This window comes from Oncorhynchus mykiss, chromosome 19, assembly GCF_013265735.2.
Source record: "Oncorhynchus mykiss isolate Arlee chromosome 19, USDA_OmykA_1.1, whole genome shotgun sequence".
NCBI classification, from domain to species: Eukaryota; Metazoa; Chordata; class Actinopteri; order Salmoniformes; family Salmonidae; genus Oncorhynchus; species Oncorhynchus mykiss.
The window spans coordinates 62,419,333-62,435,645 of record NC_048583.1 but is presented as its reverse complement, the minus strand read 5'-3'; the positions used below and the strand labels follow the sequence as shown (position 1 = coordinate 62,435,645).

The 16,313-nt window shown below is 42.0% G+C and overlaps 2 protein-coding genes across 3 annotated transcripts; one reads left to right on the top strand and one right to left on the bottom strand.

Moving 5' to 3' along the window:
- Positions 1–217: 217 nt before the first annotated feature.
- Positions 218–13,465, top strand: cnih1 (cornichon family AMPA receptor auxiliary protein 1). 2 transcript variants are annotated; one of them, XM_036955328.1, is made up of 6 exons: positions 218–388; positions 1,501–1,569; positions 3,027–3,074; positions 7,510–7,622; positions 10,474–10,617; positions 12,239–13,465. In XM_036955328.1, the coding sequence occupies exons 1-6, from the start codon at positions 308–310 to the stop codon at positions 12,264–12,266; spliced, it is 483 nt and encodes a 160-aa protein (XP_036811223.1). In that variant the 5' UTR covers positions 218–307; the 3' UTR covers positions 12,267–13,465. The 2 variants fall into 2 exon arrangements, with proteins under 2 accessions (XP_036811223.1, XP_036811224.1); XM_036955329.1 differs by lacking the exon at positions 3,027–3,074 and having other exon boundaries at positions 222–388.
- Positions 13,297–16,290, bottom strand: cdkn3 (cyclin-dependent kinase inhibitor 3). The gene is made up of 7 exons (XM_021574895.2): positions 16,158–16,290; positions 15,630–15,721; positions 15,389–15,489; positions 14,841–15,063; positions 14,586–14,617; positions 14,393–14,496; positions 13,297–14,190 (listed from the first exon to the last, which is right to left on the bottom strand). The coding sequence occupies exons 2-7, from the start codon at positions 15,710–15,712 to the stop codon at positions 14,101–14,103; spliced, it is 633 nt and encodes a 210-aa protein (XP_021430570.2). The 5' UTR covers positions 15,713–15,721; positions 16,158–16,290; the 3' UTR covers positions 13,297–14,100.
- Between the last annotated feature and the right edge of the window lie 23 nt (positions 16,291–16,313).

Genomic DNA, 16,313 nt, shown 5'->3' with positions numbered 1-16,313 from the left:
GTTGCCTGCATTAATATCCAAAATCACCTTGTTGAATCTCTTACTTGTGTCTAGTTATAATATATGTCCGATTATAATATGGTAATTAATTACATAAAACTGTTTTTCAGGGTGAGGGGGTCTCAAATTCTTATTCTTTCGTGAAACTCCCATGTGTTGCCAAAATCGCGCCTGTCGCGACACTGTGGAACGCATCCGGAAGTAGGGGAAATATGTGCGCATACTCTGTTTCCTCTTCCTTCCTGTCTGACGTTCCTCTGCAGTCGCAGCGTTCTGTAGTTTCTGTGTCAAGCTACACAACACAAAAATGGCGTTCACATTCGCGGCCTTTTGTTACATGCTTGCTCTATTGCTTACGGCCGCTCTTATTTTCTTCGCCATTTGGCACGTAAGTATAATGATGTCTTAATCAAACGGTATGATGTTAAAGTGAATGTAGGTATTATATAGAGAGATAATGTGTTCTTCTAAACTAGTGGCAAACGGGCTTTTGGCACCCGTTAACCAACCAAGAATGAATGGCACACACACCAATTCGTGTTGTTGGACCGAACATACTCATTCGTTTATGTCCACGACCAGAATATGTGTCCTAACTAGCTATCCAGAAACAAATGGTTAACTATTTATTTTACATACAATACGTAGCTAGCCACCCGTTAGCATTTAGCTAACTTTGAATGGTAACATCAGCGTATGATTGCCATAGTTAACGGTAGCTTCCTAGCTATATGGAGGTATCTAAAATAGGGTGTAACACAGTAACATTAGTTGGCGAAATAAGATAAGCTAATACACTAATTAACCGGGGGCCTCGTCGAAACATGACAATCCTCTGACTTGATTACTGCCATTTTCCATGTTTTCTGTTTGTCCCAGTCTTCCAGATTCTATACTTTCTTTTTCTTCTCGGATAATAACTCGCTTTCGATGCCTCTGAAGTCTCCTGAGTTAGACTGTTATTGGGATACCAGTTATTAATCCACATGCCTGCATAATGTGTTAGTCCCTGTGCTGGCTGTTGTTGTAGCTATTAACGTTAGCTAGTGCTTGAGGACGTTGTAAACAAACACTGTAGTACAACAGTATCCTCCTGGGGATATTTGTTCTCTAATTTCTACAAAGCTAATTTCTCCTCACTGCTAATGACCACAGTGGACGTGTCCTAATACCCATAAAACCTAGCGGTCGAACAGGGAAATGGTTCCAATCGTTTTTCCACGATTCATTTTTCCCCTTTGGGAATTTTTTAGAAACATTTAAAATAAGGCCTGTGTTTCATATTGGCTTACTTTTGCGTGATGTATTGATAACCGTGTAAAACTCTCTCGGACAATGTTGATTTAAAAAAAAACTATATTCGACTATTTACGTTCACATTTAAAAAAAATGCCAATCTTGATGATTTGCAATCGTTTATGTTCAATGATGCAGTTGTCTCTGTCATACAAGATGTGGGATGAAGTCGTTTACTTAAACATACTTTCTCTTTCTCTACAGATAATTGCATTTGATGAACTGAAGACTGATTACAAGAATCCCATTGATCAATGTAACACATTGAATCCGGTGAGTTAAACATGTATGGTTGTAGGTGACATCTTTCTCCTAGCTTCTTTGACCCAATACTGATTTGCTTTCTATAATGTATGTATGTAGTAGGATGGATGAGGTTACGGCCTAGTAGTCACACTAAGGAGGGATGAGGTTATGGCCTAGTAGTCACACTAAGGATGGATGAGGTTACGGCCTAGTAGTCACACTAAGGAGGGATGAGGTTATGGCCTAGTAGTCACACTAAGGATTCACACTAAGGAGGGATGAGGTTATGGCCTAGTAGTCACACTAAGGAAGGATGAGGTTATGGCCTAGTAGTCACACTAAGGAGGGATGAGGTTATGGCCTAGTAGTCACACTAAGGAGGGATGAGGTTATGGCCTAGTAGTCACACTAAGGAGGGATGAGGTTACTACGGCCTAGTAGTCACACTAAGGATGGATGAGGTTACGGCCTAGTAGTCACACTGAGGAGGGATGAGATTACTACGGCCTAGTATTCACACTGAGGAGGGATGAGGTTACGGCCTAGTGGTCACACTGAGGATGGATGAGGTTGCGACCTAGTAGTCACACTGAGGAGGGATGAGGTTACTACGGCCTAGTAGTCACACTAAGGATGGATGAGGTTACGGCCTAGTAGTCACACTAAGGAGGGATGAGGTTACTACGGCCTAGTAGTCACACTAAGGATTCACACTGAGGAGGGATGAGGTTACTACGGCCTAGTAGTCACACTAAGGATGGATGAGGTTACGGCCTAGTAGTCACACTAAGGAGGGATGAGGTTACTACGGCCTAGTAGTCACACTAAGGATTCACACTAAGGAGGGATGAGGTTACTACGGCCTAGTAGTCACACTAAGGAGGGATGAGGTTACTACGGCCTAGTAGTCACACTAAGGATTCACACTAAGGAGGGATGAGGTTACTACGGCCTAGTAGTCACACTAAGGAGGGATGAGGTTATGGCCTAGTAGTCACACTAAGGAGGGATGAGGTTATGGCCTAGTAGTCACACTAAGGAGGGATGAGGTTATGGCCTAGTAGTCACACTAAGGAGGGATGAGGTTACTACGGCCTAGTAGTCACACTAAGGAGGGATGAGGTTATGGCCTAGTAGTCACACTGAGGATGGATGAGGTTACGGCCTAGTAGTCACACTAAGGAGGGATGAGGTTACTACGGCCTAGTAGTCACACTAAGGAGGGATGAGGTTATGGCCTAGTAGTCACACTAAGGAGGGATGAGGTTATGGCCTAGTAGTCACACTAAGGAGGGATGAGGTTATGGCCTAGTAGTCACACTAAGGAGGGATGAGGTTATGGCCTAGTAGTCACACTGAGGGATTTCTCTGCTGTTATGCTTAATTCCAACCTGAGTATCTGACTGTTAATCTACAGTGATCTTGTCAGTTGTCAAACTCTAACACATTTTTTTTTTCATCTACAATTTTTTATCGGCATAAAGACAGTTGAAAAGGTCAAAAAGATTAAAAGAGTCAAAATTGCGTTGAAGGTTTGTACCGATCTTCGATATAAAATGCCAGTTCAAGTTCAGTCTCCAGTCTGTCATTCTGCACGGGGGGGGGGGGGGTGTTTGCAAATGTCTTTTCAGTGAACAATTCTCAGAATAGTTGCCCTCATTGGACTAATTTACATCAGGGTTATGGATTGGAGTCTCAGCTTTCTGTGCTGATTGATATTACAAAATGACTTAGCATAGCCAAACCGGCTCTACGCAGTTTATAGGATGTTGTTAGACCCTGACTCGGTCGAACATCCTCAAGAGTTGAGTCCTATGATGAAGTTCAACTGCCAGTTTCCATTTCTCCTTTTTTTTTGTTGTTTTGGTTCTTTCTCGTGCCTGAGCCAGTAGCATAGCAGTCATGTACACATGTTACTACGTTGCATTGCTTCCTGAGTTGTGTGCCTTCTGTATCACCCAGCCCATTTCCCCCTGTGAGATATATAGATCCTTCGTGATTGGAGAGTACAGTAGCTCATAGCATAGACTTCATTTCAACCACTTTTAACAGGCTGCTATGTTTCTATGTCTGTCACTGGCTCTTCAGTGCTTCAGATTTCATATATCAAAGTGTAAGGAAATGGGGGGGGGGTAAAAACTGGTCCAAAATGTGTTTGTGTACCCTTTTATTTATAATCATTTTAAAGCTTGTATCCCAAAACAGGCACCCTATTCCCTATTTTAGTGGTGCACTACTTTTGACCAGGGCCACCATAGGGATTAGGGATGCCATTCGGGACGCTCATCAAGAGGGGTCTTTGGTCTGTAGGAGGTGTAGTTGTTGTTGTATTACACTGGACGAGGTGTTCCTCAAAAGCATTGGGATGTGTGGAAGACTGCATCAATGCAGACACCAATGTTATTGACCTGTGTAGCACTACGTACAAACGTTAACTGAAAAGACTTGCAAATGCTCAGAACATGCATGAATCTATACAACCTACCCTTTGTTTCCACATAGTGCTGTGATAAGGACACGTCTGTAATATCCCTAATATTAAAATGACCTATTTATTCACTAGTTGGCTGAGGATTTAATGGGAATACTATTTTATTTTTTATTTTTTTTCCCCCCAAGGAGATATTTTAAGTAGGGCCAAGCCTACATTTTAATAGGTTAGGCTATAATTCAATATTTAAAGAGGGAGTATTGTAGTTCCACTGACGGGTCTCCGACAGTTTAACATGGATTTTGTGTGGACAGTGACAGGAGGCTCCTTAAACCAGGCGGGTTAATCTGTGTTGTATTACTGTGGATCTCTGGACTGGTTAATCTGTGTTGTGTTACTGTGGATCTCTGGACTGGTTAATCTATGTTGTGTTACTGTGGATCTCTGGACTGGTTAATCTGTGTTGTATTACTGTGGATCTCTGGACTGGTTAATCTGTGTTGTGTTACTGTGGATCTCTGGACTGGTTAATCTATGTTGTGTTACTGTGGATCTCTGGACTGGTTAATCTATGTTGTGTTACTGTGGATCTCTGGACTGGTTAATCTGTGTTGTGTTACTGTGGATCTCTGGACTGGTTAATCTATGTTGTGTTACTGTGGATCTCTGGACTGGTTAATCTGTGTTGTATTACTGTGGATCTCTGGACTGGTTAATCCGTGTTGTGTTACTGTGGATCTCTGGACTGGTTAATCTGTGTTGTGTTACTGTGGATCTCTGGACTGGTTAATCTATGTTGTGTTACTGTGGATCTCTGGACTGGTTAATCTATGTTGTGTTACTGTGGATCTCTGGACTGGTTAATCTATGTTGTGTTACTGTGGATCTCTGGACTGGTTAATCTATGTTGTGTTACTGTGGATCTCTGGACTGGTTAATCTATGTTGTGTTACTGTGGATCTCTGGACTGGTTAATCTGTGTTGTATTACTGTGGATCTCTGGACTGGTTAATCTGTGTTGTATTACTGTGGATCTCTGGACTGGTTAATCTGTGTTGTGTTACTGTGGATCTCTGGACTGGTTAATCTATGTTGTGTTACTGTGGATCTCTGGACTGGTTAATCTATGTTGTGTTACTGTGGATCTCTGGACTGGTTAATCTATGTTGTGTTACTGTGGATCTCTGGACTGGTTAATCTATGTTGTGTTACTGTGGATCTCTGGACTGGTTAATCTATGTTGTGTTACTGTGGATCTCTGGACTGGTTAATCTGTGTCGTATTACTGTGGATCTCTGGACTGGTTAATCTGTGTTGTGTTACTGTGGATCTCTGGACTGGTTAATCTGTGTTGTGTTACTGTGGATCTCTGGACTGGTTAATCTGTGTTGTGTTACTGTGGATCTCTGGACTGGTTAATCTATGTTGTGTTACTGTGGATCTCTGGACTGGTTAATCTATGTTGTGTTACTGTGGATCTCTGGACTGGTTAATCTGTGTCGTATTACTGTGGATCTCTGGACTGGTTAATCTGTGTTGTATTACTCTGGCCTGGATCATTCAGACCTGTTGTTGTACCACAACCCTACTGCCTTTGTATGCCTTAACTAGTCCAAGGTTGCCAGTTTTTTTTTTTTTAAACACCGATGTAAGAATCAATTCTAAATTGTCAAAATAAAGTAGTGCTGTAAAATGCTGAGATTTTTTTTTTATATCCCCAATTGCTTGACCGTCATGCTTTCTAGACTAGCGTTTTGAGTTTAATAGTTGTTTGTAAACACAACGACAGTAGATTTTTACTAGACTTTGGCTCAAGCCTATATATGGTCACCTGGGGGGGGTTTGGAACAGATGGCTGTAGAATCTAACACCCTCTAGATCAACATTTTGTAGGAATCACTGATTGAATAGTAAAGATGGGTGGAGTTAATTTACATGAAACATGAATTCATCTAGGTATAGTGTGAATCCAAAATGGAACCCTATTCCCCATGTAGTGCACGACTTTAGACCAGGGCCCTCGTCAAAAGTAAGGCACTATGTAGGGAATAGAGTGCGATTTTGGGTTTTCATCCTAATCTCTAGTTCTGTTCAAGATGGGCGCCGCATCACAGACCTGCAGATTTGAGTTTCACGGGTTTAATCTTAAGTAATCAAATTTGCCCTTAATAGTTTAGTTTTTTCTTATGGGCAACGTCATATAGCTTGTGTCCCAAAGGGGGCACCCTATTCCCTATGTAGTGCACTACTTTTGACCAGTGTCCCTATAGGAAATAGGGTTCCGTCTCCTTCCACATGTAGCAGTGCAGGGATAAAACCCACTGTGTCCACCCCCTCCCACCCCACCCCCCTTCCATCTGTGGGCAGTGGCCGGTCATCCTGAACCACCCCTCCCACCCCACCCCCCCTTCCATCTGTGGGCAGTGGCGGGTCATCCTGAACCACCCCTCCCACCCCACCCCCCCTTCCATCTGTGGGCAGTGGCGGGTCATCCTGAACCACCCCTCCTTGATCAAATGCATGGCTTCCATGTAGTGATTCCATCTGCCCCCCCCCCCCCCCCCCTCCCTCCCTCCTCCTCCTCACAAGCCAGAGCCTACACCAGATGACATCACAGTAGCCCTGTCCTGCCCTATGGGACAGACAGACAGGATCACTCACCCCTGCGTCCCCAAAAAGGCACCCTATTCCCTACATTGTGCGCTACTTTTGACCAGGCCAGGGCCCATAGATTAACCATAGGGCTTTGTTCATAAAGTAGTGCACTTTTTTTTTTGTTAAATAGGGAATAGTGTGCCATTTGGACGCAGCCTAGGTGTGAGTTGATTCCTCCGGCCCTGGTGTCCTCTCTCTGGTCCAAACGTATATGATATGATGCATGTTTCACGTCGTATGTCTCTTGGTAGTGCATGAATGGTGAAAGGTGCGTTCTGTTCTCTGCCCTGCCAACCACCCCCAAGGTCTTGTGCAATGAGCATCTACTGTATGACGTAATGTCAACGTGTGTTAAAATCATCAACAATGTGTGTGTGCTGAGGGGGGGGGGGGCTGTTTCTTCAAAATGTTGATGAAATCTGACTGTTAGTTCCATTATCTATTTAATTCCTGTTCATGGTGTCCTGTGTACTTTATTGTTATGTTCTAATTATTAACATCAAGTCTAAAACAATCTGAGAGATGTTGAGATGTCTATTTCCTGATTTATAGGTGTATTCTACAGTCTATTTCAGTTTGAGTCAATTTAATTTCTGAAATCTGAAGACCGGTCTGAGGCAGCCTTCAGAGACTCCTCCTGACTCTTGTCCAGTCTGTAGAAGGGTCTGAGGCAGCCTTCAGAGACTCCTCCTGACTCTTGTCCAGTCTGTAGAAGGGTCTGAGGCAGCCTTCAGAGACTCCTCCTGACTCTTGTCCAGTCTGTAGAATGGTCTGAGGCAGCCTTCAGAGACTCCTCCTGACTCTTGTCTTGTTCATATGACTCCCTCCTTATAAGGCTAATAATGTGTTGTTTACTAATGTTGTTTACATGCTCCTCCCAGCTTGTGCTCCCGGAGTATCTCATCCATGTGTTCTTCTGTGTGATGTTCCTGTGTGCTGCTGAGTGGCTCACCCTAGGCCTCAACATGCCACTGCTGGCCTACCACGTCTGGAGGTACGTACACATCTAGAACAACCTTGACTTTGACCGGGATTCAACCCTTGGAGTGCTGTCGATCAATGTGCTTTTTTTTTAAAGGCAATGTTTCCGCGTTAGCATATATCACGTTAATGGTAAATGCTGCAGATGTCAACTCAATCTGAAATTCACCTTTAAACGTCGAGCGCGATATAACGCTGGATCAGATTGAGTCTAAGCCTTACATTAAAACATTCTAACCCAGGGGCCTCCCGGGTGGCGCAGTGGTTAAGGGCGCTTTACTATCAGAGTCCCTGGGTTCGCGCCCAGGCTCTGTCGTAACCGGCCGCGACCGGGAGGTCCGTGGGGCGACGCACAATTGGCCTAGCGTCGTCCGGGTTATGGAGGGATTGGTCGGTAGGGATCTCCTTGTCTACATCGCGCACCAGCAACTCCTGTGGCGGGCCGGGCGCAGTGCGCGCTAGCCAAGGTTGCCAGGGGCACGGTGTTAAGAAGCAGTACGGCTGGTTGGGTTGTGTATCGGAGGACGCATGACCTTCAGCCTTCGTCTCTCCCGAGCCCGTACGGGAGTTGTAGCAATGAGCCAAGATAGTAGCTACTACAACAATTGGATACCACGAAATTGGGGAGAAAAAGGGGTACAATTTTTTTTTCAACAACAATAGATATTCCCGCTGCAACGTTATTTATTTTTTTTTTACGATTTGTTGAAAACAACTTGATTTAATCTCGACCTGGGTGACGGATTTCTGCTTGGTTAATGCTCCCGTTTGTAATGCTGCCTTTCGGTGTTTAGTATTGTTTCTACAGAAACCAGTGTAGTTGACTTAGAAACCAAGCTGAACACAGCTATGTGTCCTGTCTCAATGCTGGAATGCAGAAATACTTTATTTTTCCCCCCTATAAGTACATGTTTCATGTGTTATGAATAAATAGCTGTGTTTGAATACTGTTATTCGAATCTGGTATCAGGATAAATATAACAATGAGTCACCGATTTTTATACTATGTATTTTTTTATTAGCTAAGTAATAAATGGTAAATGCAACTTTTGTATATACGGGCTCTCTGTCCCACCTCGCAGGGCAGAACAGAGAACTGTGATAGGCCAACAGACGGGTTGGAACTGTCTATCACAGTAGAGACTGGGCGTGTTTTAAACTTGCTCAGCCTATTGCAGGCGCTCAGGCGGGTCCCCGCCTCTTGGCGCTTCTGTTGATAGATGTAACTGTTGCTTGTGAAGAACATCCAGGCTCTCATGCTCCATACCGTTATCTCGCACCTGGCTCCTGTTATCTAACAAAAGACTGCTTGTTCTCGCAACACCCCGCTCTGAATGTGCCCCCCTCCCAACTAATTTGAACAGTTCCTGTCTTCATGCTTCTCTGTATTGTTCCATCATGAGAAAGGCCCATGGCCCTGATACTTTTAACAATGTTTCAAGTCAGCTATGTTGCTTAACACATACATACATCCACACAAGCCAACAGCAGATAATATTCAATCATATATATGGTAATGGCTATAATGTAAAACACAATACCCAAACTAACATACTGTATACTACACACTTAATGAGTATATACTAGTAGTTCATGTTAGTATACTGTAAACAAACAGTATCCATTCAGTTGAGTGTACACTAGCACTAAGTCTGTCTACTGGAAGTTGATACTGTTGCTATGCAACCTCTTGCTAGCTTTTTATTGCATCAAATTACTAGCTATACATTTTATGACTTTGGGTGTGTTTGTAAATTCAGTCTGAAGTGCCAGAGTGTGCTCTGGGCATTTGTAAACTCAGTTTGTCCGTTCCTTCTAGGCGAGAGACTAGTTACTTCCAGACACAAATTACAATGTTACACTCTCTAGCAGAGCTGGTTAGGCTGTTTTAATGTCATCCAGATCGTTGGTGACGATTTGCTGCTGCAGGCAACAATTTAATTCAGCTTTTTTTGTTGACGTTTGCCGACACCGGCCATTCAACTGGTGTTGCACGTTCGTAAATTCGTCAGTTATTCTGCGTTCTGGCACACTAAGGTGAAAGTGGTCTGAAATCAGAGAAGATAGCCAGAGCTAATTTATGTCCATTGAGAAAGCACAACGACTATACCACTTACCACTTGAATAATCACGTCAATGAACTTTGGGTAGTTAGTTAGGTATCATCTAGTTAATATACTGGCAAGTTCCATCTTTTAGTAGCTTCTACACCTGCATTGCTTGCTGTTTGGGATTTTAGGCTGGGTTTCTGTACAGCACTTTGAGATATCAGCTGATGTTAGAAGGGCTATATAAATACATTTGATTTGGATTTAGTAGCCAATTAGCGTTAGCTAGCTAACATACAGCTACATACTGCTGTAATGATATGCTACGCGTAAGGATAGCGTAGGCAAAAAAAAATGTCCGCCAACATAACGTGTAGCTTAACTTATTTGAAAAGTCATGACTTTATTACACTGCTTAACCTTTGTCATTAGTGAAAGCAATGAATTTGTATCCGCTCTCGTCGGACTTTGGCTTCATATTTTCCGCCATTTTCTTCAATTCTGAAACACTATGAAGCCACGCCCATTTCTGAAGAATTGCATTATGGGCCCTAAAGCATGGAAATCGTGTCCACTGCTTATATACTTCGTATTTTGGCGAATTGTAGTACGACATCTGGGAACTTTTAGAATACTATCTATCTATACCATGACCAAAAAAGCATACTACGTACTCAAATTACATCACAAATAGTGCTGTTTGTATGAGTATTCGAACACAGCTAATGTCTTGTGTTTTCATGCAGGTATACGAGTAAATGTTTCATATGTTTCTAAAGGGTAATCATACATTTTGTCTCATATGTTTTTCTGCAGGTATATGAGCAGGCCGGTGATGAGTGGTCCAGGCCTCTATGATCCAACTACGATCATGAACGCTGACATCCTGGCCTTCTGTCAAAAGGAGGGCTGGTGCAAACTGGCCTTCTACCTCCTCTCCTTCTTCTACTATCTCTATGGGTATGTTATTATCTCTACCTCCTCTCCTTCTTTTACTATCTCTATGGGTATGTTATTATCTCTACCTCCTCTCCTTCTACTATCTCTATGGGTATGTTATTATCTCTACCTCCTCTCCTTCTACTATCTCTATGGGTATGTTATTATCTCTACCTCTACTATCTCTATGGGTATGTTATTATCTCTACCTCCTCTCCTTCTACTATCTCTATGGGTATGTTATTATCTCTACCGCTACTATCTCTATGGATATGTTATTATCTCTACCTTCTCTATGGGTATGTTATTATCTCTACCACCTCTACTATCTCTATGGGTATGTTATTATCTCTACCTCCTCTCCTTCTACTATCTCTATGGGTATGTTATTATCTCTACCTCTACTATCTCTATGGATATGTTATTATCTCTACCTCTACTATCTCTATGGGTATGTTATTATCTCTACCACCTCTACTATCTCTACGGGTATGTTATTATCTCTACCACCTCTACTATCTCTACGGGTATGTTATTATCTCTACCTCCTCTACTATCTCTATGGGTATGTTATGTCTACCTCCTCTACTATCTCTACGGGTATGTTATTATCTCTACCTCTATCTCTATGGGTATGTCATTGTCTCTACCACCTCTACTATCTCTATGGGTATGTTATTATCTCTACCTCTACTATCTCTATGGGTATGTTATTATCTCTACCACCTCTACTATCTCTACGGGTAATGTTATTATCTCTACCTTCTCTATGGGTATGTTATTATCTCTACCTCCTCTACTATCTCTATGGGTATGTTATGTCTACCTCTTCTACTATCTCTACGGGTATGTTATTATCTCTACCTCTATCTCTATGGGTATGTCATTGTCTCTACCACCTCTACTATCTCTATGGGTATGTTATTATCTCTACCACCTCTACTATCTCTATGGGTATGTTATTATCTCTACCACCTCTACTATCTCTACGGGTATGTTATTATCTCTACCTTCTCTATGGGTATGTTATTATCTCTACCTCCTCTACTATCTCTATGGGTATGTTATTATCTCTACCACCTCTACTATCTCTACGGGTATGTTATTATCTCTACCTCCTCTACTATCTCTACGGGTATGTTATTATCTCTACCTCTATCTCTATGGGTATGTCATTGTCTCTACCACCTCTATCTCTATGGGTATGTTATTATCTCTACCTCTTCGGGTTTGTTATTATCTCTACCTCTACTATCTCTATGGGTATGTTATTATCTCTACCACCTCTACTATCTCTATGGGTATGTTATTATCTCTACCTCTACTATCTCTATGGGTATGTTATTATCTCTACCTCTACTATCTCTATGGGTATGTAATATCATCTGCCTATTCAAGGCTGTCTGGTTTTCCTTTGTTTTCAAGTGTTACTTGCCATTTATAGTAAATACACGGAAGATCTTAGATCTTCTCTGGCTCAAATAATTATCCTAACGAATATCACACCATTAGTCATTTTTGTGTATTTTTTTTAATCCAGTCTTCACTCCAGACGATATGCCAGAGAATCGATTTAAACATCGCCACCCTAAACAAATTATCTTTATTTTCCTGATTTTATTTTTTTCTCCCTCTCTAACAGGATGATCTACGTGTTGGTGAGCTCTTAAGAGTGGTCAGAGGAATGATCTGCATGTACGAGATGAAACGCTGTGGTTTCAGTGGAGAAGCTGAAACCGGGACCTGCAGGAAGACTGATTATTTACCACAGAGTGATACAAGATGTCTGCCGTTTCAACAGGATGGACTAACCTAACCTCCCCTACCCAGAGCAGACATTACTAAACAAACAACATTTCTCCCTTTTTTTATTTTTATCTTCAAATTGGGTCACAGCTTTCCTCTCGTTCATAGTTTTAGTCAGTCCACTGAATGCTTTCTGAGAGGAAGACTAACAACGACAGACATTTGGACCCCCCCCCCCCCCATTAGGTGGTTATCTGATGCTTTAAAATTGATTTCAAATAGTTTTTTTTGACCCCCCCCCCCCCTCCCTACTTTTGACTGTTTACAAATGAGAAGAGATTCTGTTGTGATCAACACCGTCAGTTATATTCAGAGCTGTGTTGCTTATTATCTAATAAATACTGTATTAAGGATGTGAATTATATGCCAAGCTTGTGAACATTTTATTTTGTGTTGGGGTTGTCATAATTACATGCTTATTCGATTGTAGAATATTGAAAATACTTTTCTTGCCCAGACACATTTGAAAACTAGAACTCGCCTAAATAGGTGAATAAAGGGTTGAATGAGTCTTATCTTGATCACCTGAAGGGAAATGTGTTGCACAGACAGGGACAATCAGTACGGTTGTCTTATATCAAACTATTTGATACATTTATTTTAGGTTTACTATGCTTTCTGAAAACGTATCATTCTACTTTTGTGGCCCCTCGTTATACATACTTGCTTTTAAGGGGCGTTTTTGTTTGTAGACGCTAATAGGCTATTTTGATGTGACGCTACAGCAATCCCGAGTAGACATTTCTGAAATGTGTGATCATAAAAACGTTCCTACTGAGGCATGTGTGTAACCATTTGAACCTGCTATGTACTCAAAAACAACCAATTCCATCATGTACCTGTTTAGATTTGACTTTACTGCATTGGTTTAAAAATGTATATTTCAATTTTGGCTACCAAAAAAAATATCAATTTTTATTTATTTGAGAATGTGTCTTTTGCCAAGTTTCACACTCCTATTACATTGTGACAATTTCAGGATTTTTAATCAGGTTGTCTTGATTTGATTTCCATTTGCAGGAATTTGACTACTTTCTAAAAAGATAAAGAATATTTATCCCAATGTCTTCTGTAATTGACTTTTTATCCAACCTGTAAAGTCATCAGGAAGTAAATTGTTTCTTCACACTAGAGAAGCTAATTTCACCAAGGAAAATATTAAAATCTGAACACATTTTCAAGGCAATGTTCTGAGAACACATTCATGGTAAGTGCTGCATAGAATCGGCCCAATCGGGGGGAGGGGGGGGAAATAGTCTTTAAAGCGGATTTTCCACAGTACAGATTGAATCTAGACCCAAAATCACAACTAGACTCCAAATAAACCTACACTGATGTGCACCAGATTGGTTTAATTTCCTGGCTCAATGGACAGAGCTGATCTACCATTATGCTGTACAAACATGGAGCTCACGCCTCAGACAACAGTCCCACGTAATAGAAGCCACTGTATTGGGATTCAAATAGTTATTTCATAATGTAAAGCAGATATCAGAGCACGGCAACACGATAATCTCTTAAACTTTTAGTTTAAGAACAATAGGGCTTTAAAAACAAACATTCTTTTTAAAAAAAAGTGCTTTAAGAGAACACATACAATCATGTCAAACCATCTTCTTGAGAGCGGTTAATATTCAATGCTTTTATTACTCCCAATTAATTTAAAAAAGGACAGAGTTCAGTTGAAGGGGAATGGTATCACCGCGACACCGATCGCTCTGTTGAGACTGCCTTGGTTTCTTGGTAGGCAGAGTATTTTTCCCGGAACTCATGCAGGAAGTTGTATTGCTGAAGGAGGAAAGAGGAAGTTACAGCAACATTATAGAGAATCTGGACAGACAATACATTAGTGGCTCCAAATCTGTTTCTGCTCTCTTGACAACAATGAATTTATGGCTCAGCAATGGAGCTGGCAAGAGCAAAAACAGATCTGGGACCAGGCTTCTACAATAAGAGATTTTTGATAGAAAGATTAGAAGTGTCTCCTCACCTTGACTGTCTGAATGGCCCCACCCCCTCTGTGCTCTCTTAGGATCTCGATGGCTTTGTTGGGAGTCATGGAGACGGACAGTTGAAGCAGCAGACAGGCAGCAACTGTTGAAGACAGAGACACCCGTTCAGAGTCATGTTGTTGAGGCAAAATGACTGACTAGCAAAACATTTTTTATAATAATAATTCGTACTTAGTCCAGAGCGACCCAGGCCTCCATAACAACTGGCGAGAGAAGCACAGAATATATTAGTAGTTAAACACATGTTCGTTTTGTGACGACAGGAACATGCTACCAGCACTTTAAAACGACCCCCATCTCAAATATTTTGAGATTGCACTAATAGGGGCTAAAAATGAATGCATCAAGTCAAACGATGAACTTGTCAAAATCATGCTTTTATTGCATGACACCGTCAGTAATCCAAACTAACACTTTCCTACTCACTGGATGACAGTCTTCCGGTTGTTGTGTAGGTTGGCTTGCAGTCCCTCCAGTATCTGGCAGCACTGCTGCAGATCAGGGGTGCCCCCATCAGGGAAGGGCAGGTGGTGCACCACGAGCCCCTGCTGCCTGTAGGTCTCCAGCAGGCTAGGCACACGGTACTTATGGAGCTCTCCTCTGGTACAGAACACAAACACATCCTGCACCCCCTGGTTCTGCAGCTCACCTGGACAAAGAAGATGTGAAGATACTGTAGGCATGTGGACCAAATGTCCCCCTATTCCCTTATAAAAAGAGCACCCATAGGTAACAGGATGCCGTTTGGGACACAATGTCAACAAGCGGATTCAGAACAACACTAGTCACGTCGGCCTTGACTGCACCGAAAGACAGAGAGAAGATCCCCCCCCCCCCCTCTCCTCCCGCTGACAATGATTACCCATGATGACAAAGACATAACAGTTCACAACCCATCCAATCTCACCATAGCCCTCTCAGGGCAATTAGCCTACTATTAGGACACTTGATTTCACAGAAATAGGTCAACTTACCAACATCTCTCAGTAAATTTCTTCTGATATCTTTGAATTTGCACCCTGGCAAAGGACATATTCCAAGAAACAGAGAACAGTCCACTATGGACAAGGGCAACCTGTCAGGGAGAATGGTTGATCAATGTACTACCAGGTCCGCTAGGCTATGTATAGATACATGGGTCACCTACTTGAGCAGTGACATGTGTAACCAGGCCAGTGACCTTTGCCCTGAGTCATGTGTCAGTTAGCAACTTGCCAGGAGATCTGGAAAGGTGTCAGATGCTCTTCACAAACTTCCTCTTCATCCGAGGATGAATCAAACTCACTGGTGGTCCTCATTGTTTCTGGCTGAGGCGGGGTTGGAAGGAAGCTATGTCAGTCACACACATTTTTAAACGACATTAACCGATAGCTAGCTAGTTACTGTAATGACAGAACAAGTAGGTGCACTGGTCCACTGGCGACCAAACACACACACACACTCCATGTCTACATGACCGTCTTGGTCAAGTGCTGTTTCAAGTTAACGTTAACTCCTGTAAGATCTCTCATATCTGTGTTAATGTGGAATCGGTGTTAGACATGAATTGTTAGCTAGCTAAATAATACTTTGATATGAATGATACACAAGCTAACGAGCGTTAGCTGTCTGACCTAGCTATGGAGTTACCATCGTGCTAGCTAGCTAATGGAAAGCAAATTATTATTATTATTATTTTTTAATAGCATCGTGAGAACATTGCCTGAAGTTAATCAGAAGCTAAAAAAAATAAGACTTTCTTACCAAATACACAATGAATTGACGTTTTTTTTTGTACAAATTTTGACAGAGTTCATGAACGCTTGTCAGCTACGATTTAAAAAAAACACCGAGTGTCCAAACCAGCCAATCAGATCCAGGCTCGACTCGTCCACGCCCAAGAGTGCACTCGATTTAAGA

Excerpts from the sequence above, each read along its gene's own strand:
- cnih1 (XM_036955328.1), top strand. The coding sequence starts at position 308 with ATGGCGTTCACATTCGCGGCCTTTTGTTACATGCTTGCTCTATTGCTT. Across the intron at positions 3,075-7,509 it reads GAGTCAAAATTGCGTTGAAG|CTTGTGCTCCCGGAGTATCT; the intron begins GTTTGTACCGAT and ends TGCTCCTCCCAG. Across the intron at positions 7,623-10,473 it reads CTGGCCTACCACGTCTGGAG|GTATATGAGCAGGCCGGTGA; the intron begins GTACGTACACAT and ends GTTTTTCTGCAG.
- cdkn3 (XM_021574895.2), bottom strand. The coding sequence starts at position 15,712 with ATGAGGACCACCAGTGAGTTTGATTCATCCTCGGATGAAGAGGAAGTT. Across the intron at positions 15,490-15,629 it reads ACACCTTTCCAGATCTCCTG|GTTGCCCTTGTCCATAGTGG; the intron begins GCAAGTTGCTAA and ends TCTCCCTGACAG. Across the intron at positions 15,064-15,388 it reads AAATTTACTGAGAGATGTTG|GTGAGCTGCAGAACCAGGGG; the intron begins GTAAGTTGACCT and ends TTCTTTGTCCAG.